This window comes from Salvelinus sp. IW2-2015, linkage group LG1, assembly GCF_002910315.2.
Source record: "Salvelinus sp. IW2-2015 linkage group LG1, ASM291031v2, whole genome shotgun sequence".
Lineage (NCBI taxonomy): Eukaryota > Metazoa > Chordata > Actinopteri > Salmoniformes > Salmonidae > Salvelinus > Salvelinus sp. IW2-2015.
In genome coordinates, this window is record NC_036838.1 from 11,988,931 (window position 1) to 12,014,463 (window position 25,533).

The 25,533-nt window shown below is 41.7% G+C and overlaps 2 protein-coding genes and 1 long non-coding RNA gene across 5 annotated transcripts in view; 1 reads left to right on the forward strand and 2 right to left on the reverse strand.

The window, feature by feature from the left end:
• LOC111961304 (eukaryotic translation initiation factor 6) overlaps nucleotides 1–3,270 on the forward strand; it is a 16,938-nt gene extending 13,668 nt beyond the window's left edge. For all 3 annotated transcript variants that reach the window (XM_023983482.2, XM_023983473.2, XM_023983488.2), the window contains 4 exons: nucleotides 576–751; nucleotides 1,139–1,315; nucleotides 1,531–1,712; nucleotides 2,899–3,270. In XM_023983482.2, coding sequence (XP_023839250.1) covers nucleotides 576–751; nucleotides 1,139–1,315; nucleotides 1,531–1,712; nucleotides 2,899–2,908 — 545 coding nt within the window. In that variant the 3' untranslated portion in view covers nucleotides 2,909–3,270. The remainder of the gene's footprint in view (nucleotides 1–575; nucleotides 752–1,138; nucleotides 1,316–1,530; nucleotides 1,713–2,898) is intronic.
• LOC139027959 (uncharacterized) lies at nucleotides 3,168–17,564 on the reverse strand. The gene is made up of 2 exons (XR_011480088.1): nucleotides 17,426–17,564; nucleotides 3,168–4,730 (listed from the first exon to the last, which is right to left on the reverse strand). It is a non-coding gene; the product is annotated as an uncharacterized lncRNA (long non-coding RNA).
• Nucleotides 17,565–18,373: 809 nt separating this feature from the next.
• Nucleotides 18,374–23,653, reverse strand: dynlrb1 (dynein, light chain, roadblock-type 1). The gene is made up of 4 exons (XM_023983511.2): nucleotides 23,525–23,653; nucleotides 20,016–20,091; nucleotides 19,668–19,835; nucleotides 18,374–18,841 (listed from the first exon to the last, which is right to left on the reverse strand). The coding sequence occupies exons 1-4, from the start codon at nucleotides 23,525–23,527 to the stop codon at nucleotides 18,798–18,800; spliced, it is 291 nt and encodes a 96-aa protein (XP_023839279.1). The 5' UTR covers nucleotides 23,528–23,653; the 3' UTR covers nucleotides 18,374–18,797.
• Nucleotides 23,654–25,533: the final 1,880 nt, after the last annotated feature.

Below are 25,533 nucleotides of genomic sequence, written 5' to 3' on the forward strand. Positions count from 1 at the left end.
TCAAGTTTATTTTATATAGCCCTTTGTACATCAGCTAATATCTCGAAGTGCTGTACAGAAACCCAGCCTAAAACCCCAAACAGCAAGCAATGCAGGTGTAGAAGCACGGTGGCTAGAAAGGCCAAAACCTAGGGAGAAACCTAGAGAGGAACCAGGCTATGAGGGGTGGCCAGTCCTCTTCTGGCTGTGCCAGGTGGAGATTATAACAGAACATGGCCAAGATGTTCATAAATGACAAGCATGGTCAAATAATAATCAGGAATAAATGTCAGTTGGCTTTTCATAGCCGATCATTAAGAGTTGAAAACAGCAGGTCTGGGACAGGTAGGGGTTCCATAACCGCAGGCAGAACAGATGAAACTGGAACAGCAGCAATCCAATCACATATTTGCGATGGTACGCTGCAGGGACCACTTAACAATAATCACAAATATGTGATCGTATGCGTCAAAGCGTTATTTAATAGATGAATAATGTACTTGATATTTTATAAATGATTTAGGTAAATGACTTGTGATAAATAAATTAATGTACAGCTAACACTACTACTTCTACCTTGTAACTTTGCTCACCAGGGAATCGTCATGGGCTCCTGGTGCCCAACAACACCACGGACCAAGAGCTGCAGCACATTAGGAATTGTCTCCCAGACACAGTGAAGATCCAGAGGGTAGAGGAGAGGCTCTCAGCACTGGGGAATGTCATTGCCTGTAATGACTATGTGGCCCTGGTGCATCCTGACCTGGACAGGGTGAGGGGAAACAATGAGACGATGTCTAAATATTGTCCTGGGCTAGTAAAAGTTATGAGTGGATAACCAGTCTGACTAGCTGCTATATACTTTAATTCATCAGAAGTTATATTTCCCTTGTTTGTATTTGATTACAATGAGTACTCAACTTTCAAAAGCAAATACGTAGCAGGTTAAATTTATACAAAAAAATGTTGAGTGCAGTGTAAATGTTACGTTTTGAGTTGTATCAGAACAACCATTCATTGGAGCATACTGCAAACTTTGCCTTATCCAGCCACATTTAAAACCTTAACATTAGATTCCTTAATCATTTTTCATGATTACTCAAACCGAAATGATTTGTCTGACGTAGGGGATGTTAACACATTTCCCATCTTGGTTTAGGAGACAGAGGAGATCCTGGCAGACAGTCTGAAGGTGGAGGTGTTTCGTCAGACAGTAGCAGAGCAAGTTCTAGTGGGGAGCTACTGTGCCTTCAGCAATCAGGGGGGACTGGTACACCCCAAGACCTCCATAGAAGACCAGGATGAGCTCTCCTCCCTACTCCAAGTGCCTCTGGTGGTTAGTGGTCATGGTGCTGCTTAAGCTCATTTCTACTTAGTCTCTATCCCATAATATTTAAGTAGATCTAAATAAATCTGATGCATATAAGCAATGTAGTAATAACCTTGCCCCCTGATTGGTTATTCTCAGATCTACTGAAGTGCACGCACATTGCATCAAGTTGGTGATAAGTGCTTGAGTAATTCCCAACTCTCCCTCTCCGTACTCCACAGGCAGGAACGGTGAACCGTGGTAGCGAGGTCATCGCTGCGGGCATGGTGGTAAACGACTGGTGTGCCTTCACTGGGCTGGACACCACCAGCACAGAGCTGTCTGTCATCGAGAGTGTGTTCAGACTGAGCGAGTCTCAGCCTAGCGCCATCGCTACCACAATGAGAGACTCTCTAATTGACAGGTGAGTGATCACTTCTGACAACATGGGCTCCGTCCAGGAGGTAGCTTAATTTCTTCTTCCGGTAAAAAATAGAAGTGCAAAGCTATTTGGCTGGCAGCCACAGTAGATGAACTTGCAAGGTGTGTTTTGCAAAAACGATGCATGGTCATCATTTGTTTATCAATAGAGAAAAATGTAGCCAGCTACATTTCCTAATGTTTTGCTTAAGTTAATCTTGAACTTTAACTCTGAGAAAAAACATACATCAGTCAATTCGCTGACTGATAGAATGCCTGTTTTGTGAATTCTCATCAGTGGAGAAGCACAAAATTAGTCTGACTTGCTAGTTAAGTAACTGAATGAATAAGGTGATGGGGTATCATATTGTAAGCTTTGTGCAGTGTTTGATAAGTCAAAGCCCTTTGAAGGAGTTCTGCACAGCTGCCACTTGATTTCCTTGCCTTTTTTCTCCATTCTCTGCTGTGCAGACAGGCCCGTTGCACTAGCGTTGTACACATGCTGCTTCAGAGCAGACAAGCATGTCAACTTTGTGCAGATGAACAATGTCTCTCGTTCACATTCACTTGTAAATTATCTAATCTCACCAAAAGTTACATTTGGTAGCTCCTACCTATACAACTTTGAGCTGGATTGCCTATTTTAGCAATTCATTTATTTTCATTTGCACTCATTAGTAGATTTAGCTAGCAGCATCACTGGAAATGTACTGTTACCTGTGCTAATTTTATTAAGTCTGGTAAGATGCCCAATGGTCTTCACATTTTGGCACCCCCTTGTATACTAAACTGGTAATCCCATAAATGGGAGGACGGTATGAAGATCTGGAAACTGCCCAACCCAATGAAATACTGTGACTGATTTATAAAAGACTAATAGCCCCAAATAAAGTAAGCATTGACAGGTTATTACATCACTTTTTTCACATGGTGAGTTCTTGAGCCTAAAGTTCGGGAACCCCTGACCTACAGCTGAAGTTACGGCCTTTTCTTTTTGGGTGGTTATTTTTCGAATGCGCAGAAAAGTCTGAAGCCATTTTGCTCAACATTATTGTTTTTCAACAGGAACAGTTAACGTGTTTTTTTAAGATGTTCATGGAGATTTACTGGAGCCTTTGACATACAATTACCAGTGCAGATATAAGCCTATACTGTGGGCCCATTTTATAATATTTCATTTTATTTTCCAGCCTCACATAAGATGCCATTCTACCATGAAAGGTGTGAGGCACCTCTGTGGGAAAACTGCTGCAGAATGCAAGAAGCTGGACATTTCTCCCATAACACTGTCATTTGATATGGTTAAAACCTTCAATGTTTATTGGAATTTTGTATGGTGTATCAATGCTAGACTTCATAATTCCTTAAATCTACTTATGTTCTGGCAATATTAAATCAAGATTTTACTGTAAACAGTGACAATGTTAGTTTTAATGTTCCATATGTGAAGTGGGATATGTACATTACAAGTGTTTCTGCCAATTGCATTACCGTAAAGCCACGCATGGCAAACAGTTGATGTAGGGATTTTTGGAATGTACAATAAATGGATTACCCTTTAACATGTTGCATTTGTCACAATCTGTTTGTACCTACTTTTTACTTAAGTGACACCTGTAAACCAAATTGCATTCATGGCTCAAGTAATCTTTATTGGCAAAAGGTCTATTTGTAGCGCTGCTGCTTGAATTTATACACAATTGATGATTTTACGCACAGTTTCAAAACTTCCAAGTTATCTATTGTGTAAATAAGTCAAAACATGTTAGGTATGTAGTGCATCACAAGCCCTTCATTTCAAAAGTAAATTTACCAAAGGCATATGGAGAGAATCAGTCATTTTTAAATTCAACGCTTAGTCTTACTGTATTAATTTGTGCAAAGGCGGTTGGCCTGTTTCCACTACTAAATACTATCACAATTACACCACTTAACTAGGTAAGTCTTATATGCGCCGCCCTATGGGATTCCCAATCATGGCCGGATGTGATGCTGGCTGTTATGGATGTTCATCTTGCCCATGAAACCAGTCAGCTACCCCAGACTTATGATTCAAAAGGTAACAGATACTACTGAATAAGCCTTCATCACAATTATTTTTGATTAAAACAGTACAATAGAGGGAAGAACCTAAAAACAGCCATTGCTTGATTAGCCTATGGTAGCATTCCTTGTGTAGTTTGCCAACAGTGCAACGTCCATAAGCTGTATCAATATTGTTTTAGGCAATAACTATGTGAGTAAAAAGGTCTTAAAGATTAACCTAAAAATTAAATGTTTAGTTTGTCATTGTATATTGATTTTTCTAACCTTTAATTAGGCAAGTCGGCTAAGAAATTCTTATTTACATGTCACAGGTTGGCATTTGACATAACTCGCAGTGGTCACTAGCTGGCACAGCCACCACACCGCTAACCTTAAATTAAGACAAAAGCTGTTTTCAATCATTTTTACGATAGCCAATTTTGACTCGGCAGCTGGCCCATCTAGCGATAACTGCTCAGTTCTGCCTCCATGACAAACGTGAAACTGCTCCAGAGATACAATAGGGGCCAAGATCACTAAAGAATTTTTCCCCCCTAATGTACCTCCACCCAATCTTACACTAAGAAAACTAGTTTTAATTAGGAGGAAAAAAGGGGAAGGGTGATGTTGCACATAGCATTCCTGTTTACCTACTAGTGTCATGAAAAGATGCAGTTATGGTGTTGTCTGTAATGACCCTTAAGGGGAACTCAAACCATCCATGGAGAGGGGTAAAAGAGAACACATAGCTGGGCAAGACCTAACTCTACCCAACCTCACCTCTCTCTGTGCCTCCCTCTTGCTCACCTCTCCCCTCTTTCTCTGCCGAGACTTCCCTCTCTCCCTAGCAGCCGAAGGTCTCCTGAGAGGCGTAGACCAGTAGAGAAAGCCATCCTCGTCGTGCTCCTGCACGTAGATCTCAGATGGGTGTGGAGACCCTCACCATGCTGTGCTGGTTGACCAGGAGGAAGGCGGCCTGCGTGGGGTTGAGCTGTGCCTGGATGGGTATACAGGGGGGATCAGGGCTGGTCACTAAACCATATTTGCATTCATTAGGGAACAATAGTAAAACATTTTTAAACTGAAAATTAACTAAATGTCCAGGTAGTCCATCCAGTGCCTGATGAATATGACCCATCTTTTAAATTAAACCAACTGGAGGTGTTGCAGGGTTTGTATTCTGAAGCAAGCATAAAGCAGACAACAAAAATATAAAACTCAACACGTAAAGTGCTGGTCCCATGTTTCATACGCACAAAAGGCTTCCCTCATTTGGCTCCCAAGTGGATGGGTGTTTGTCTGGAAGCAAGATGGTGTCAGTGATGTGGCTGGTTTTCTTTTTGTAGTCGGTGATTGTAGACCCTGCCACATATGTCTCGTGTCTGAGCCGTTGAATTGCGACTCCACTTTGTCTCTATACTAACATTTCGCTTGTTTGATTGCCTTGCGGAGGGAATAACTACACGTAATCTGCCATATTCCCAGTCAATTTTACATGGTTAAATGCGTTGGTTTGTGCTTTCAGTTTTGCGCAAATTCCGCCATCTATCCATGGTTTCTGGTTAGGATAGGTTTTAATAGTCACAGTGGGTACAACATCTTCTATGCACTTCCATAAACTCACTCACCGAATCGGCATATAAAATCGATATTATTCTGAGGCTACCCGGAACATGTCCCAGTCCGCGTGATCAAAACAATGTTGAAGCGTTGATTCCGATAGTTCAGACCAGCGTTGAATAGTCCTTGTCATGGGTACATCCTGTTTGTGTTTCTGCCTATAGGAAGGGAGGAGTAAAATGGAGTCGTGGTTGGATTTGTCAAAGGTAGGGCGGGGGAGGACCTTGTATGCATCACGAAAGTTAGAGTAGCAGTGATCCAGCGTTTTGCCAGCGCGAGTACTACAATCAATATGCTGATAGAATTTAGGTAGCCTTGTTCTCAAATTTGCCACGTGTGCACATTTGTTGATATTCTTTGCCCAGTTATGAGTATAGGTCAGCAATAGGGAGTTACTGCTTCCTACAAGAGCACAAAACGTGTAGGCTACATTCCAAGCCGTCTTTGAAAAGCAATTCAGGTAAAACGCTTTTGTCTTAATTAAAAGGGGCAGTGTTGTATTTTGAGACAGACTTGAATATGCAAATAAGCCAACAGAGGGGTAGCCTACATTGTCTAATTCTATGTTGGTAATAACAATTAATTGTATTTTGTAAAGTGGTTTCTTGCAAATTACAGTCACCTATTTGGCTCATGGTGTTATAGACCAAGTAAAAAAAAAAAATGAATTAAATGTCAAGCCCTTCATAATGTAAAAACATTTAAAAGTATCATGCAATGTAGGCCTACAATGAACACCACATATAGGCTATATCATAGAACTCAAAAGCTATTTCCATGTGAATGTTATTGGATTTGTGCCAATGGTTTTGTTGGTTGGCTTACATTATGCTCAAATAGACATTAGCCAATAGGCTAACACTGTATGGGTACAGCCTCAGTGTTCACTGTAAACGCGCACTGGAAGTTGCAAATTATTCACAACGTTCAAGTTTCGCTCACAAGACCAAACATTTTCTCAGTGCCCCAAAAAATTAGAGGGAACTACTAGAAAGTGTGTGCTCTCAGACCTGGAGGGAAGCAAAAGTAATTCCGCTACCCAATAATAGTAAAGCCCCCTATACTGGATCATGTAGCCGACCAATCAGCTTGTTACCAACCCTTAGTAAACTTCTGGGGGAAAAATGGTGTTGGACCAGATACAATGCTATTTTACAGTAAACAAATTGACAACAGACTTTCAGCATGCTTATAGGGAAGGACATTCAACAAGCACAGCACTTACACAAATGACTGATGATTGGCTGAGAGAAATTGATAAAAAGATTGTGGGGGCTGTTTTGTTAGACTTTAGTGCAGCTTTTGACATTATCGATCATAGTCTGCTGCTGGAAAAACTTGCTATAATTTGGATAAATATTTACTTGTCTAACAAAACACAAAGGGTGTTCTTTAAATGGAAGCCTCTCCAACATAATCCAGGTATAATCAGGAATTCCCCAGGGTAGCTGTCTAGGCCCCTTACTTTTTTCAATCTTTACTAACGACATGAGTATAGCCAGTGTGTCTATGTATGCAGATGACAACCCTATACACGTCAGCTACTACAGCAACTGAAATGACTGAAACACTTAAAGTGCTGCAGTTAGTTTCAGAATGGGTGGCAAGGAATAATTTAGTCCTAAATATTTCCAAAACCAAAAGCATTATATTTGGGACAAATCATTCACTAATCCCTAAACCTCAACTATATCTTGTAATGAATAATATGGAAATTTAGCAAGTTGAGGTGACTAAACTGCTTGGAGTAACCCTGGATTGTAAACTGTCATGGTTAAAACATAGACATAGCTAAGATGGGGAGAAGTCTTTCCATAATAAAGCCCTGCTCTGCCTTCTTAACAACACTATCAACAAGGCAAGTCCTACAGGCCCTAGTTTTGTCGTACCTAAACTACTGTTCAGTAGTGTGGTCAGGTCTCACAAAAAGGGACTCGGGAAAATTACAATTGGCTCAGAACAGGGCAGCACGGCTGGCCCTTAAAAGTACACAGAAAGCTAACTTTAAATTATATGCATGTCAATCTCTCCTGGCTCAAAGTGGAAGAGCGATTGACTTCATCACTACTTGATTTTGTAAGAAGTGTTGACAAGCTGAATGTACAGAGCTTAAACTACTAGCACACAGCTCGGAGACCTATGCATACCCCACAAGACATGCCACCAGAGGTCTCTTCACAATCCGCAAGTCCAGAACAGACTATGGGAGACGCACAGTACTACAGAGTCATGACTACATGGAACTCTATTCCACATCAGGTAACTGATGCAAGCAGTAGAATCAAATTTATTTTTTAAAACACAAAGTAGGGACTGTGAAGAGACACACACAAAAAGGTACAGATACATACAATCGCTAGCACTCTACACACAAAGTAATATTGTTGTATACTGGTATTATACATTTTGTATTGTAGATATGTAATAATGTACTGTTTTATCTTTTGTTTAAGGGTAATATACAGTATATAATGTGTTTGGACCCCAGGAAGAGTAGCTGCAGCAGCAGCGAATGGAGATCCCTAATAAATACAAATACCAGTCAAGCTGAGGAAGTACATTGTTTAGGATTGCCTACTGCAGTTGTTTGAGAGATGTCCAGTTTGCAGCCGAACATGCAACATAGAGAAGACCAGCAAGGGGACCCTCACATCTCACAGACATGCCCTCACTGTGAGCATTCCTATAAATGGAACAGGGAGGACATTTGACATGGTCAAAACAGTTTCGAGTTTTGTCCCAATTCACCGTCGTAACCTAGCCTGGTGGAACCAGCCTGATCACTGCGTTTGCCATTCTATTTCACTTCAGATATCATGATAGAAAATAGAAAGGTCAGGTTGGTTCCACCATGCTAATAATATCCACCATTGATCATGTAAATCAGTGCTCTGTGTGTGTGTGACCGACCAGTATCTTTGAGGGGCCAGGAGCTGATCTACAATGCCCATCAATGGAGCGCTGGCAAAGACCTTACCTCCAGCCTCACCTCTTGCCTGCTCACCAACGGTCGATGGGGTACCCCAGAATTAGGTAGGTTTAGTCTTATCTGACAAACACAGTATGTTGACGTTTGAACAGGTATTTACATTTACATTTAAGTCATTTAGCAGACGCTCTTATCCAGAGCGACTTACAAGTTGGATCACCTATCCTAACTGCCATTGGTAATATAACCTCAACTGTGTTCACAGAAACATGTATGGAGCCAGCACATGGAGACTTGCAAAATGATGTGATGAAGTCCAGACTGACAGAGAGGCTTGATACTGACGTCTGAATAGAGCGAGACCAGGCACTCGGCAAAATACATTTAAACTCAGTTTTTCACAATTCCTGACATTTAATCGTAGTAAAAACTCCCTGTCTTAGGTCAGTTAGGATCACCACTTTATCAGAATAATAGTAGAGAGAATCTTATTTCTTTCATCACATTCCCAGTGGGTCAGAAGTTTACATACACTCAATTAGTATTCGGTAGTATTGCCTTTAAACGTTTGACCCAAGTTAAACAATTCCGGGTAGCCCTCCACAAGCTTTCCACAATATGTTGGGTGAATTTTGGCCCATTCCTCCTGACAGAGCTGGTGTAACTGAGTCAGGTTTGTAGGCCTCCTTGCTCGCACACGCTTTTTCAGTTCTGCCCACAAATTTTCTATAGGATTGAGGTCAGGGCTTTGCAAAGCACCCCACAACATGATGCTGCCCCCACTGTGCTTCACGGTTGGGATGGTGTTCTTCGGTTTGCAAGCATCCCCCTTTTTCCTCCAAACATAACGATGGTCATTATGGCCAAACAGTTCTAATTTTGTTTCATCGGAACAGAGGACATTTCTCCAAAAAGTACGATCTTTGTCCCCATGTGCAGTTGCAAACCGTAGTCTGTCTTTTTATGGCGGTTTTGGAGCAGTGGCTTCTTCCTTGCTGAGCGGCCTTTCAGGTTATGTCGATATAGGACTCGTTTTACTGTGGATATAGATACTGTTGTACCCGTTTCCTCCAGCATCTTCACAAGGTCCTTTTGCTGTTGTTCTGGGATTGATTTGCACCAAAGTATGTTCATCTCTAGGAGACAGAACGCTCACCTTCCTGAGCGGTATGACGGCTGCGTGGTCCAATGGTGTTTATTCTTGCGTTTGTACAGATGAACGTGGTACCTTCATGCGTTTTTGGAAATTGCTCCCAAGGATGAACCAGACTTGTGGAGGTCTACAATTTTTTTTCTGAGGTCTTGGCTGATTTCTTTTGATTATCCCATGATGTCAAGGAAAAAGTCACTGAGTTTGAAGGTAGGCCTTGAAATACATCCACACGTACACTTCCAATTAACTCAAATTGCAATTAGCCTATCAAAAACTTCTAAAGCCATGACATCATTTTCTGGAATTTTCCAAGCTGTTTAAAAGGCACAGTCAACTTAGTGTATGTAAACTTCTGACCCACTGGAATTGTGATGCAGTGAATTAATATGTCTGAAAACAATTTTTGGAAAAATTACTTGTCATGCACAAAGTATATGTCCTAACCGACTTGCAAAAACTATAGTTAGTTAACAAGAAATTTGTGGAGTGGTTGAAAAACGAGTTTTAATGACTCCAACCTAAGTGTATGTAAACTTTGACTTCCAACTTTATGTGTGTGTGTGTGTGTGTGTGTGTGTGTGTGTGTGTGTGTGTGTGTGTGTGTGTGTGTGTGTGTGTGTACACACACACACACACACACACACACAGGTTCAAAAGTTTGGGGTCACTTAGAAATGTCCTTGTTTTTGAAAGAAAAGCAAAAAAAATTATATCTTATGGCTGGGGGCAGTATTGAGTAGCTTGGATGAATGAGGTGCCCATAGTAAACTGCCTGCTACTCAGGCCCAGAAGCTAAGATATGCATATTATTAGTAGATTTGGATAGAAAACACTCTGAAGTTTCTAAAACTGTTTGAATGATGTCTGTGAGTATAACAGAACTCATATATATGGCAGGCAAAAACCTGAGAATAAATCCAACCAGGAAATCTGAGGTTTGTAGGTTTTCAAGTCTTTGCCTATCCAATATACAGTGTCTATGGGGTCATATTGCACTTCCTAAGGCTTCCACTAGATGTCAACAGTCTTTAGAACCTTGTTTCAGGCTTCTACTGTGAAGGGGAGAGAATGAGAGCTGTTTCAACCAGGTGTCTGGCAGAATGCCATGAGCTCAGTCAGGTGCGTGCCCGTGAGAGGTAGCTGCGTTCCTTTTCCTTTCCAAAGACAAGGAAGGAATTCTCCGGTTGAAACATTATTGAAGATTTATGTTAAAAACATCCTAAAGATTGATTCTATACATCGTTTGACATGTTTCTACGAACTGTAATGGAACTTTTTGACTTTTTGTCTGGCCTGCGTCTCGTGAATTTGTGAACTAAACACGCGAACAAAAAGGAGGTATTTGGACATAAATGATGGACTTTATCAAACAAAACAAACATTTATTGTGGAACTGGGATTCCTGGGAGTGCATTCTGATGAAGATCATCAAAGGTAAGTGAATATTTATAATGCTATTTCTGACTTCTGTTGACTCCACAACATGGCGGGTAAATGTATGGCTTGTTTTTGTGTCTGAGCGCTGTACCCAGATTATTGCATGGTGTGCTCTTTCGAAATCTGACACAACGGTTGCATTAAGGAGAAGGATATCTATAATTCCATGTATAACACTTGTATTTTCATCAACATTTATCATGAGTATTTCTGTAAATTGATGTGGCTCTCTGCAAAATCATCGGATGTTTTGGAAGCAAAACATTACTGAACATAACGCGCCAATGTAAACTGAGATTTTTGGATATAAATATGAACTTTATCGAACAAAAATTACATGTATTGTGTAACATGAAGTCCTATGAGTGTCATCTGATGTAGATCAAAGGTTAGTGATTCATTTTCTCTATTTCTGGTTTTTGTGACTCCTCTCTTTGGCTGGAAAAATGGCTGTGTGGGATTAACAACAAGTTTATCTTTAAAATGGTGTATAATACTTGTATGTTTGAGGAATTTTAATTATGAGATTTCTGTTGTTTGAATTTGGCGCCCTGCACTTTCACTGGCTGTTGTCATATCGATCCCGTTAACGGGATTTCAGCCGTAAGAAGTTAAAATAACATCAAATTGATCCGAAATACAGTGTAGACATTGTTAATGTTGTAAATGACTATTGTAAACTCAGCAAAAAGAGAAACGTCCTCTCACTGTCAACTGCATTTATTTTCAGCAAACTTAACATGTGTAAATATTTGTATGAACATAAGATTCAACATCTGAGACATAAACTGAACAAGTTCCACAGACATGTGACTAACAGAAATTGAATAATGTGTCGCTGAACAAAGGGGGGGGTCAAAATCAAAAGTAACAGTCAGTATCTGGTGTGGCCACCAACTGCATTAAGTACTGCAGTGCATCTCCTCCTCATGGACTGCACCAGATTTGCCAGTTCTTGCTGTGAGATGTTACCCCCACTCTTCCACCAAGGCCCCTGCAAGTTCCCGGACATTTCTGGGGGGAATGGCCCTAGCCCTCACCCACCGATCCAACAGGTCCCAGACGTGCTCAATGGGATTGAGATCCAGGCTCTTCACTGGCCATGGCAGAACACTGACATTCCTGTTTTGCAGGAAATCACACACAGAACGAGCAGTATGGCTGGTGCCATTGTCATGCTGGAGGGTCATGTCAGGATGTGCCTACAGGAAGGGTACCACATGAAGGATGTCTTCCCTGTAACGCACAGCATTGAGATTGCCTGCAATGACAACAAGCTCAGTCCGATGATGCTGTGACACCGCCCCAGACCATGACGAACCCTCCAAATCGATCCCGCTCCAGAGTGCAGGCCTCGGTGTGACTCTCATTCCTCCGACGATAAACACGAATCCGACCATCACCCCCGATGAGACAAAACCACGACTCGTCAGTGAAGAGCACTTTTTACCAGTACTATCTGGTCCAGTGACAGTGGGTTTGTGCCCATAGGCGACGTTGTTGCCGGTGATGTCTGGTGAGGACCTGCCTTACAACAGGCGTACAAGCCCTCAGTCCACCCTCTCTCAGCCTATTGCAGACAGTCTGAGCACTGATGGAGGGATTCTGTGTTCCTGGTGTAACTCCGGCAGTTGTTGCTGCCATCCTGTACCTGTCCCGCAGGTGTGATGTTCGGATGTACCGATCCTGTGCAGGTGTTGTTACACGTGGTCTGCCACTGCGAGGACGATCGGCTGTCCGTCCTGTCTCCCTGTAGCGCTGTCTTAGGCGTCTCACAGTACGGACATTGCAATTTATTGCCCTGGCCACATCTGCAGTACTCATGCCTCCTCGCAGCATGCCTAAGGCACGTTCACGCAGATGAGCAGGGACCCTGGGAATCTTTCTTTTTGTGTTTTTCAAGAGTCAGTAGAAAGGCCTCTTTAGTGTCCTAAGTTTTCATAACTGTGACCTTAATTGCCTACCGTCTGTAAGCTGTTAGTGTCTTAACGACCGTTCCACACGTGCATGTTCGTTAATTGTTTATGGTTCATTGAACAAGCATGGGAAACAGTGTTTAAACCCTTTACAATGAAGATCTGTAGGGTTATTTGGGTTTTTACGAATTCTCTTTGAAAGACAGGACAGACCATGTCCTGTCTTTCATTACCATGGACAGACAAACCGACTGATGATTAAATCAAAATAAATAACTTGAAGGCAATCTCAAATATTATATTCCGGGGAATCTGTTCAAATCTCTCAAGCTACCATACTATTGCCAGTTGTATGAAGCATTTGCACAATAGCAAAGTGTGCACCTTTTATTTCCAAGGCAGAATGCGAGTAAGAAAAAATAACCTGCCTTAGACATGACTTTGTGCTCATAGGCCTTACTCTTCCATTTTGTACCTAATTTTTCTAACTTCTGTATTCCCCCCCCCATCCCCATCCAAAATGGTGCCCCGCCCTGGTCAAAAGTAGTGCACTTTATAGGGAATAGGTTGCCATTTGGGATGGAGGGAGTACCACAGTAAAGCAGGAACATGATTAGTTGAGTTTCTGCAGGTTGACCTGCAGTGTGGATTTTTACTAATTATCTTTTAAAGACAAGGTCCTGAAAAAGGGATGTTTCTTTTTTTGCTGAGTTTAGCTGGAAACAACTGATTTTTAATGGTATATCTACAGAGGCCCATTATCAGGAACCATCAATCCTGTGTTCCAATGTCACATTGTGTTAGCTAATCCAAGTTCATCATTTTAAAAGGCTAATTAATCATTAGAAAACCCTTTTGCAATTATGTTAGCACAGCTGAAAACTGTTCTGATTAAAGAACAATTAAACTGTCCTTCTTTAGATTAGTTGAGTATCTGGAGCATCAGCATTTGTGGGTTCGATTACAGGCTCAAAATGGCCAGAAACAAAGACTTTCTTCTGAAACTCGTCAGTCTATTCTTGTTCTGAGAAATTATGGCTATTACATGCGAGAAATTGCCAAGAAAGTGAAGAGCTCATACAACACCGTGTACTACTCCCTTCACAGAACAGCGCAAATTAGCTAACCAGAATAGAAAGAGTGGGAGGTCTGTGCACAACTGAGCAAGAGGACATTAGAGTGTTCAGTTTGAGAAACAGACGCCTCACAAGTGCTCAACTGGCAGCTTCATTAAATAGTACCCGCAAAACACCAGTCTCAACGTCAACAGTGAAGAGGCGACTCTTGGATGCTGGCACATTACACAAAACAAAAGATAAAACAGTACATCATATAACATTATTACACCACTACATATCTACAATACAACATGTATACTGTACTACCACCATACAACAATTACAATGTACAGTCGTAGCCAAAGGTTTTGAGAATGACACAAATATAAATCTTTCACAAAGTTTGCTGCTTCAGTGTCTTTAGATATTTTTGTCAGATGTTACTATGGAATACTGAGGTATAATTACAAGTATTTCATAAGTGCCAAAGGCTTCTATTGACAATTACATGAAGTTGATACAAAGAGTCAATATTTGCAGTGTTGACCCTTCTTTTTCAAGACCTCTGCAATCCGCCCTGGCATGCTGTCAATTAACTTCTGGGCCACATCCTGACTGATGGCAGCCCATTCTTGCATAATCAATGCTTGGAGTTTGTCAGAATTTGTGGGGTTTTGTTTGTCCACCCGCCTCTTGTGGATTGACCCCAAGTTCCACAAGGTCTGGGGAGTTTCCTGGCCATGGACCCAAAACATCAATGTTTTGTTCCCCGAGCCACTAAGTTATCACTTTTGCCTTATGGCAAGGTGCTCCATCATGCTGGAAAAGGCATTGTTTGTCACCAAACTGTTCCTGGATGGTTGGGAGAAGTTTCTCTCGGAGGATGTGTTGGTACCATTCTTTATTCATGGCAAAATTGTGAGTGAGCCCACTTCCTTGGCTGAGAAGCAACCCCACACATGAATGTTCTCAGGATGCTTTACTGTTGGCATGACACAGGACTGATGGTAGCCTTGTCTTCACCTTGTCTTCTCCGGACAAGCTTTTTTCCGGATGCCCCAAACAATCGGAAAGGGGATGCATCAGAGAAAAATCACTCAGCAGTCCAATCCCTGTACCTTTTGCAGAACATCAGTCTGTCCCTGATGTTTTTCCTGGAGAGAAGTGGCTTCTTTGCTGCCCTTCTTGACACCAGGCCATCCTCCAAAAGTCTTCGCCTCACTGTGCGTGCAGATGCACTCACACCTGCCTGCTGCCATTCCTGAGCAAGATCTGTACTGGTGGTGCCCRGWTCCCGCAGCTGAATCAACTTTAGGAGACYGTCCTGGTGCTTGCTGGACTTTCTMGGGCGCCCTGAAGCCTTCTTCACAACAATTGAACCGCTCTCCTTGAAGTTCTTGATGATCCGATAAATGGTTGATTTAGGTGCAATCTTACTGGCAGCAATATCCTTGCCTGTGAAGCCCTTTTTTGTGCAAAACAATGACGGCACGTGTTTCCTTGCAGGTAACCATGGTTGACTGAGGATGAACAATGATTCCAAGCACCACCCTCCTTTTGAAGCTTCCAGTCTGTTATTCGAACTCAATCAGCATGACAGAGTGATCTCCAGCCTTGTCCTTGTCAACATTCACACCTGTGTTAACGAGAGAATCACTGACATGATGTCAGCTGGTCCTTTTGTGGCAGGGCTGAAATGCAGTGGAAATGTTTTTGGGGGATTCAGTTCATTTGCATGGCAAAGAGGTACTTTGCAATTAATTGCAATTCATCTGATCACTCTTCATAACATTCTGGAGTATATGCAAATTGCCATCATACAAACTGAGGCAGCAGAATGTGAAAATGTATATTTGTGTCATTCTCAAAACTTTTGGCCACGACTGTACGTGGGTGTAGAGTGTGTGTGCACGTTTGTCTCTTCACAGTCCCCGCTGTTCCATAAGATGGTAGGGCCTGTGACAGCGTGATACAATAGACAGCCAAGTGGTAATTTGCATTTTGTTATTAGGACAAAGCTTTTTGATAATGCACTTCACAACCAAAATGACTACTATACTGAACAAAAATATAAACGCAACATGTAAAGTGTTGGTCCCATGTTTCATGAGCTGAAATAAAAGATCCCAGAAATGTTCCATACGCACCAAAGATTATTTCTCTCCAATTTTTTCACAAATTTGTTTACATCAATGATAGTGAGCATTTCTCCTTTGCCAAGATAATCTATCCACCTGATAGGTGTGGCATATCAAGGAGCTAATTAAACAGCATGATCATTACACAGGTGCACCTTACATTTACATTTACATTTTAGTCATTTAGCAGACACTCTTATCCAGAGCGACTTACAGTAGAGTGCATACATTTTATTACATTTTTACATACTGAGACAAGGATATCCCTACCGGCCAAGAGCCGACGCTCTTATCCAGAGCGACTTACAGTAGAGTGCATACATTTTATTACATTTTTTTTTTTTTTACATACTGAGACAAGGATATCCCTACCGGCCAAACCCTCCCTAACCCGGACGACGCTATGCTAATTGTGCGTCGCCCCACGGATCTCCCGGTTGCGGCCGGCTGCGACAGAGCCTGGGCGCGAACCCAGAGACTCTGGTGGCGCAGCTAGCACTGCGATGCAGTGCCCTAGACCACTGCGCCACCCGGGAGATGTGCCGGGGACAATAAAAGGCCTCTCTAAAATGTGAAGTTGTTTCACAACACAATGCCACATATGTCCCAAGTTGAGGGAGCGTGCAATTAGCATGCTGACTGCAGGAATGTCCACCAGAAAATGTGGAAGTATGTCCAACCAGCCTCACAACCGCAAACCACGTGTAACCACGCCAGCACAGGACCTCCACATCCGGCTTCTTCACCTGTGGGATCGTCTGAGACCAGCCACCCGGACAGCTGATGAAACTGGAGTATTTCTGGTCTGTAATAAAGCTCCTTTGTGGGGAAAAAACATTCTGATTTGGGAGCCAGGCTCAGCCAATGGGTGGGCCTATGCCCTCCCAGGCTCACCCATGGCTGCGCCCCTGACCAGTCATGTGAAATCCATAGATTAGAGCCTAATGAATTTATTTCAATTGACTGATTTCCTTAAATTAACTGCAACTCAGTAAAATCATTAAAATTGTTGTATTTATATTTTTGTTCAGTATACTTGTATCTGCTTGGTTGTGTAATTAACCACCTACTAGTTTATCAAACCAGGTATTTTTTATACAACTTTTCACATAACATCCATTATTTAGTTTTGCCCTAGACAATACAGAATACGTGTATGAGCTTTGAACTGATTTGCAAATCCGTCTTGCTAGCATTATCAAATGATAACGTTACATAACCATCAGTTTCTAGACAATACACAATAAACGTGTATTAGCTACGACCTAACTACGTTGTAATGAGGTAGTTAGCTAACTAGTTATCTAGCTTGCTACACTGACGTTAGCTAGCCTGCCTCACTTTATCAAAAGATAGCTACCTACATAGCTAACGACATTAACTTTGTTGCTGGTTAAGTCAAACCAGAGGTCATTATTTTCCAGTATCTGGTTATACTCACCACCACCGGTCGTTGCACACCAAGCTTGAGTTACTGGTGCAGACTTGGGGACTGGCGAATTTAAACCACCTATTGCGCATACTCGGGTATTTTGGCAGGACATGCCATTGAATATTGGCTGTGGAGGCATGGTCAATCCGTACAGTGCTTTTCAGTCTGCCGTTGGGGGCGGTGAAACAGAGCGAAGTGAAGTGGGCGGAGGGGCGTGATTTGTTGACATAATTGTAATCCACTAAGGCCAAGGTTAGCTGAGTAAAAGTTTGAGGAAAACGCCACTCACCTTGATTCTTTCAGCGCTTGCCAGTCTTCCCTGCTACCACTTCAGTCATGGTGATTTCCCGCTGCTGTGGGAACTGTTCAGTCATTTTCATATGCTTTGCTGATTCGAAGTGACTGTTGATCGTCGACTTTCTCTAGTTTCCAAAAACATTTGGAAATGGTTTCGCACGGTCGTTAGCTGTCATTTTTGTTGACAAATGAGAGTGATTTCTGTTCATTGTACTGCCTGTCCGGCCATCAACAATCACCCATCTTCGCACGTGAATACGCTGACAGGCCAGGGGGGAAACACTTTGTTGACGTGTGGTTAGATTGGGCCATTTTCCATGGTCACAGTGCAGTAATTGGTCAAAATTACGAATCCGCTTTTGATTGGACCCTTTAATGCGCTAAACGTGCGGCGATTAATCAAAATTGTATGAGAAATGCAATTATTTAGTGGACTGCGGGAATGTGTACTCCCAATAATTCAAGGCCTCTAGACTGATAAATCCTGTGATATGCACGGAGGAGCACGGAGAAATCCTGGGTGATGGAAAAGTACTGAAGTACATATTTGTGGGAGGGAGGGGGTGAGAGCTCAGGATATAAGTGGACACTGCATTGAATTGATTTATTCAGCTGTACATCTTTGCTGAATAAACATTTGAAATGTCACCGAGTTAAGGCTCTTTTGTATGATAAATGTTTATTGTATAGCTCTTATCAGTCCTTACAAGGTACCAACATAAAATGATGAAGCAGATGTGTCATACACTGCTCAACGTTTACAAAGAATATTGTTGAAACCTATTGGATTCAAAACAAAATAAATAAGTTAAAGTTTCAAATGGTTTAAGGACTTCGCCCCAAAATGACAGTCAACGATCCTTCTATAAGGTTATGTGCCAATAAAGAACGTTTCAGACAGGGGAGATGGAACTGCAATGATGATCAAACGTGAACATACATATATCAACCCACCCATGATGATTTGAATCAAGCTCCCAAAAGCTTATTATACAACTTATCATTTTGCTAAAACAATAGAATAAACATTTGGCCATTAAATAGAAAAAACTAATACAGCAAAGAGATGGTGGAGGTGATCCTCTCAGTCTGAAGGGTTCTGAATGACAATGAGGAAATAGTCTTTATCTGTAGGGGAAAGCAAAATGAGTATTATTCTAAACAAATATACACTGAACAAAAATAGAAAACACAACATGCAACAATTTCAAAGATTTTACTGACTTAAAGTTCTTATAAGGAAATAAGTCAATTTAAATAAATAAATTAGGCCCTAATCTATGGATTTCACATGACTGGGAATACAGATAAGCAGCAACTTCGCACAGCTGTTGAAGAGTGGGACAACATTCCACAGGCCACAATCAAATGCTTGATCAACTCGTTGCGAAGGAGATGTGTCTCACTGCATGAGGCAAATGGTGGTCACACCAGACACTTACTGGTTTTCTGATCCATGCACCTACCTTTTTTTAAGTTACTGTATTCTGTGACCAACATATGGATATCTGTATTCCCATATATTTCAATTGACTGATTTCCTTATATAATCTGTAATTCAGAAAAATCTTTGAAATGGTTACATGTTGTGTTAATTTTTGTTGATTGATACTTTTTTATTTTTGTAAAAATCAACCCTTTATTTCTATTTTGATATTGACACTGCACTGTTGAAGAAGAGCTTGCAAGTAAGAATTTCACTGTACTGTTTACACCTGCTGTATCCTGTGCATGTGACAAATAAAAGTTGATTTGAAAACCCTAATCTTAACTTTCTACAGATTCTAAACATTTCTGTAGTGTCAGTGTCCTCTCTACAACAAATGACTACTACTGCAGCATTGCATTTGACAAAATTCACCATCCAAGATAAATGTGGGGGTAATGCAACTACAGGGGACACCGATGTTCAAAAGCCATGCTATATGTGACTGAGACAATCATTGTGAGTTACCTGGAGCAATCATAATCTCATTCTTCTTGGAGCGGACCCTGAGGAAGGTGAGGTCATTCTGGGGGTCAATGTCCCTAACTGTGCTACGTGCCTTCATCACTAACTGGTGAATGAGTCCAGCATACTGCACTGTGCTGGAGTTGTCAAGGGTGGTCTTGATAGGGATGCCTGGAAAATGTCAGAGGGGAATGCAGAGGGAACCATTGTGCATTGAGTCTGTGGGAGATCATTGCAGTCTTAAATACATTTGAAAGAAACTTAATTGTGCCATGATTTACCATAATAAAGTATATTATTAATGGAATAGCTAACCAGTTTAAACTATAGTAATCATTGAATTAGGCTTACCTTCAGCATTGACAATGATGATTCCTTGCACCCCTTTTTGACCCTGAATTCTCTTGAGGGTTTCCTCTACCTCAGCCTAAAAGACAGCAGTTATTTTAAATATAATTCAAAAATCACACTTTCCTTAAGTTAAAAGCATTATCATCAAGATTGCAACAAGACAGAAAAAAAACAAAAAAACATTAGCTACTGTAGCTAGCTAGCCAGTGACTAGTTAGCTAACGTTAGCAGGCCAACACAGCTTCAAAGTATTAGACTGGTCAGTGGTTGCTAAGCAGTTAATCTACTGTTTGTAGGGTTAGTTAGCTAAATTAAAATGATTTCCCTTCATGAAATAGAACCAAACCAGAATGGTGTTAGCCAACTTGGCTAGCGATCTAGCCAGCGGCCACCGGCCTGCAAAACTTCCTTTCAACAATAATAATACATTTGTTGGGTGCTTATAATTGTCCTATGAAGTGATCTACGGGACTTTAGTAAGGTCCAGCCAACCTTCTGATACAGGATGCAGTGATGAGTATTAAAACTGTCACCTATAATATAACAAAGGACGCAATGGTAGAAGGCATCCAAAGGTTTAAGAGTAGTGGTTGCTGCATTCTGGTAAAAGGTGTCACCATGGCCAAGAACTGGCAGGAAAGTTGACTGTACAATCTGATTCCTGCTGTTCGAGGAGGCAAGATCAATAATAAAATTTAATAAATAAGCCCACTTTAAAACTTTGCTTTTTAACTAGCTCATCAGTATGTTTTTTAAACATTAGATATTTAATCCAAATGCCCAGATACAGTGGGAGAAACAAGTATTGATACACTCCGATTTTGCAGGTTTTCCTACTTACAAAGCATGTAGAGGTCTGTCATTTTTATCATAGGTACACTTCAACTGTGAGAGACAGAATCTAAAACAAAAATCCAGAAAATCACATTGTATGATTTTTAAGTAATTAATTTGCATTTTATTGCATGACATAAGTATTTGATCACCTACCAACCAGTAAGAATTCCGGCTCTCACAGACCTGTTAGTTTTTCTTTAAGAAGCCCTCCTGTTCTCCACTCATTACCTGTATTAACTGCACCTGTTTGAACTCGTTACCTGTATAAAAGACACCTGTCCACACACTCAATCAAACAGACTCCAACCTCTCCACAATGGCCAAGACCAGAGAGCTGTGTAAGGACATCAGGGATAAAATTGTAGACCTGCACAAGGCTGGGATGGGCTACAGGACAATAGGCAAGCAGCTTGGTGAGAAGGAGACAACTGTTGGCCAATATTTAGAAAATGGAAGAAGTTCAAGATGACGGTCAATCACCCTCTGTCTGGGGCTCCATGCAAGATCTCACCTCGTGGGGCATCAATGATCATAAGGAAGGTGAGGGATCAGCCCAGAACTACACGGCAGGACCTGGTCAATGACCTGAAGAGAGCTGGGACCACAGTCTCAAAGAAAACCATTAGTAACACACTACGCCGTCATGGATTAAAATCCTGCAGCGCACGCAAGGTCCCCTGCTCAAGCCAGCGCATTTCAGGTCCGTCTGAAGTTTGCCAATGACCATCTGGATGATCCAGAGGAGGAATGGTGGTCATGTGGTCTGATGAGACAAAAATAGAGCTTTTTGGTCTAACCTCCACTCGCCGTGTTTGGAGGAATTAAGAAATGATGAGTACAACCCCAAGAACACCATCCAACCGTGAAGCATGGAGGTGGAAACATCATGGAGGTGGAAACATGCATTCTTTGGGGATGCTTTTCTGCAAAGGGGACAGGACGACTGCACCGTATTGAGGGGAGGATGGATGGGGCTATGTGTCGCAAGATCTTGGCCAACAAACCTCCTTCCCTCAGTAAGAGCATTGAAGATGGGTCGTGGCTGGTCTTCCAGCATGACAACGACCCGAAACACACAGCCAGGGCAACTAAGGAGTGGCTCCGTAAGAAGCATCTCAAGGTCCTGGAGTGSCCTAGCCAGTCTCCAGACCTGAACCCAATAGATCATCTTTGGAGGGAGCTGAAAGTCCGTATTGCCCAGCGACAGCCCCGAAACCTGAAGGATCTGGAGAAGGTCTGTATGGAGGAGTGGGCCAAAATCCCTGCTGCAGTGTGTGCAAACCTGGTCAAGAACTACAGGAAACGTATGATCTCTGTAATTGCAAACAAAGGTTTCTGTACAAAATATTAAGTTCTGCTTTTCTGATGTATCAAATACTTGAGGACTGGCCACCCCTCATAGCCTGGTTCCTCTCTAGGTTTCTTCCTAGGTTTTGGCTTTCTCGGGAGTTTTTCCTAGCCATCGTGCTTCTACACCTGCATTGCTTGCTGTTTGGGGTTTTAGGCTGGGTTTCTGTACAGCACTTCGAGATATTAGCTGATGTACGAAGGGCTATATAAAATAAACTTGATTTGATTTGTCATGCAATAAAATGCAAATTAATTACTTAATCATACAATGTGATTTTCAGGATTTTTGTTTTAGATTCCGTCTCTCACAGTTGAAGTGTACCTATGATAAATTACAGACCTCTACATGCTTTGTAAGTAGGAAACACTGCCGATTTTGCAGGTTATCAAATACTTGTTCTCCCCACTGTATGTATAGGTGGGAACCACCTCGACGAGAGTACGATTCAATGAGTGAATATGTAGCCCATCTGAGACATTTTGCTGTGAATTAGAGAACATATTTACGTTTTAATTCAACAAGGTCATTCTGTAATGTAACAATCAGATTGCAGCTCTAACATAGCTTGGTCAACAGTCCGTGCAATGGCATACATAACCGTATCGTCGGCATACAGATGAATATTACAGGATTTAATACACACACATACTAGAGGTCGACCGATTATGATTTTTCAACGCCGATACCGATTATTGGAGGACCAAAAAAAGCAGATACCGATTAAATCGGACGATTTTTATATATTTGTAATAATGACAATTACAACTACTAAATGAATACTTATTTTAACTTAATAGAATACATAAATAAAATCAATTTAGTCTCAAATAATGAAACGTGTTCAATTGTTTAAATAATGCAAAAACACTGTTGGAGAAGTAAAAGTGCCATATAAAAAAGCTAACGTTTAAGTTCCTTGCTCAGAACATGAGAACATATGAAAGCTGGTGGTTCCTTTTAACATGTCTTCAATATTCCCAGTTAAGAAGTTTAAATTGTAGTTATAGGAATTATAGGACTATTTCTCTCTATACCATTTGTACTTCGAATTCCGAAATGGTTGACCGTTCAAAACGTTTTCTCCCAGTCGGAGTTAATTTTGCACAAGTTCCTAGTTGTTTTGAACGCGGCATTTGCCTTCGGCTATTCTACGAAAGGAATTTTCGCCACCAGCGTCGAAGCCAAGCTAACTGGCTATGGCAACGCCCAGCATCATGTAGCCTATATAGCTAGCTAAATACTTAGCGTTATAAGATAAACTATACAAAGCATGTAAATTACACGAATGTCAAGGTATTCACATAATATACAATGCACTTGCCATTTTGGGGGCGAGGTTGTAACTTGCGTCCAAGAAATGTCGCTATTTAGCCAGAATTCAGCTAACTGCCAAAACGGTAGAGGGTCGTGTCGTCAGACAACTCCACAACCGTTCATGCGCACTTATTCTACTGCGGTTTCGTTTTTTGGCGCTAGGCATCCAACGGTAGGGTGCAGCATTACCGCCACCTATTGCACTGGAGTGGAGTGCCAGGCCCGTTTCTCTTAAAAATATAAATTATTTGAGACTGTATCTAATGTTCTACTCAGTATGCTCTTTCAACTCAATTCCTTTATCCCCTTCTCCCTCATACTGGATCTGTCTCTCTTTCCATATGATACTGCCCACACTGTATCAGCACATGCTCCACTGTCTCTCTTTCCTGGTAGTAATCAACCTTTGTTGGATGATTTCCTATCACATTTAATGTCTTATTCAACTGTCTGTGTCCCACCCTTATCCTTGTAAAGATGGCCTCCGCTCTTATATCTCTTCCTTCCATCCTCCCCGACTTTACTCTGTACTTCGAAAAGATACCGGTCTTAGTGTCTCTGTTCCACTGCTCCTGCCATCTCTGCACCACCATTGTCCATATCATTTCCTTAGCCTACACCTTGCTCATTGGCACATCCACCTCTCTCCTAAGGGCCTGTTTAGCTAGCATATCTACTCCTCCCCACGGGCTGGGACCCAAGCAAAACTTATCTGGACACCCATCTGTTTCACCTGGGCATGAATTTGGAGTACCTCATATAGCATGTATTGTCTTCTCCATGAACTAAAAGACTTCAGACTCATCCATACAGCACATGAATCAGAACACACAACAACCCTGTCTGGCTAAATTCCGTTCATCCACTGCAAGGCCAACAGTACTACCATCAGCTACACTACATTACCAAAAGTATGTGGACACCTGCTCGTCGAACACCTTATTCCAAAATCATGGGTATTAATATGGAGTTGGTCCCCCCTTTGCGGCCATAACAGCCTCCACTCTTCTGGGAAGGCTTTCCACTAGATGTTGGAACATTGCTGCGGGAACTTGCTTCCATTCAGCCACAAGAGCATTAGTGAGGTCGGGCACTGATGTTGGACGATTAGGCCTGGCTCGCAGTTGGTTCCAATTCATCCCAAAGGTGTTGAGGTCGGGGCTCTGTGCAGGCCAGTCAAGTTTTTCCACACCAATCTCAACAAACCATTTGTGTATGGACCTTGCTTTGTGCACGGGGCATTGTCATGCTGAAACAGGAAAGGGCCTTCCTCAAACTGTTGCCACAAAGTTGGAAGCACAGAATAGTCTAAAATGTAATTGTATACTGTAGCGTTAAGATTTCCCTTCACTGGCCTAGCCCGAACCATGAAAAACAACCCCAGACCATTATTCCTCCTCCACCAAACTTTACAGTTGTCACTATGCATTCGGTCAGGTAGCTTTCTCCTGGCATCCACCACACCCAGATTTGTCACTCCAAAGAACGCGTTTCCACTGCTCCAGTGTGCAACAGTCGGGGAAATAGCATACATCATAGTATCATCCGCATATAGATGAAGTTTAGAATTTTTAACAGATTGACCAATGGTGTTTATATAAATAGTGAAGAGAACAGGTTCCACCTTTATGCACTTTAAGAAATTCAGACTTAACCCCATCAATCACGATGGCCTTTGTTCCGTCACTAAGATTATCATGAAACCATTAACAGGTGTCAGAGATCAGGCCTATCGAGGACAACTTATTCAATAAAATAGCATGATCAACAGTATCAAATGCGTTTGACAACTCCACAAACAAAGCAGCGCATTTCATTTGATTGTCTAAAGCATGAACAACTAAAGTGGTTGCTGTAATAGTGCTATGTCCAGGCCTAAACCCTGATTGGTTTACATTCAAAATACATTTCTCAGATAAAAAAGCGCAAAGTAGTACATTTACCAATGATTCAAGAATCTTAGCTAGTCAAGTAAGCCTTGAAATGGGGCGATAATTATTAAGATCACAACTATCC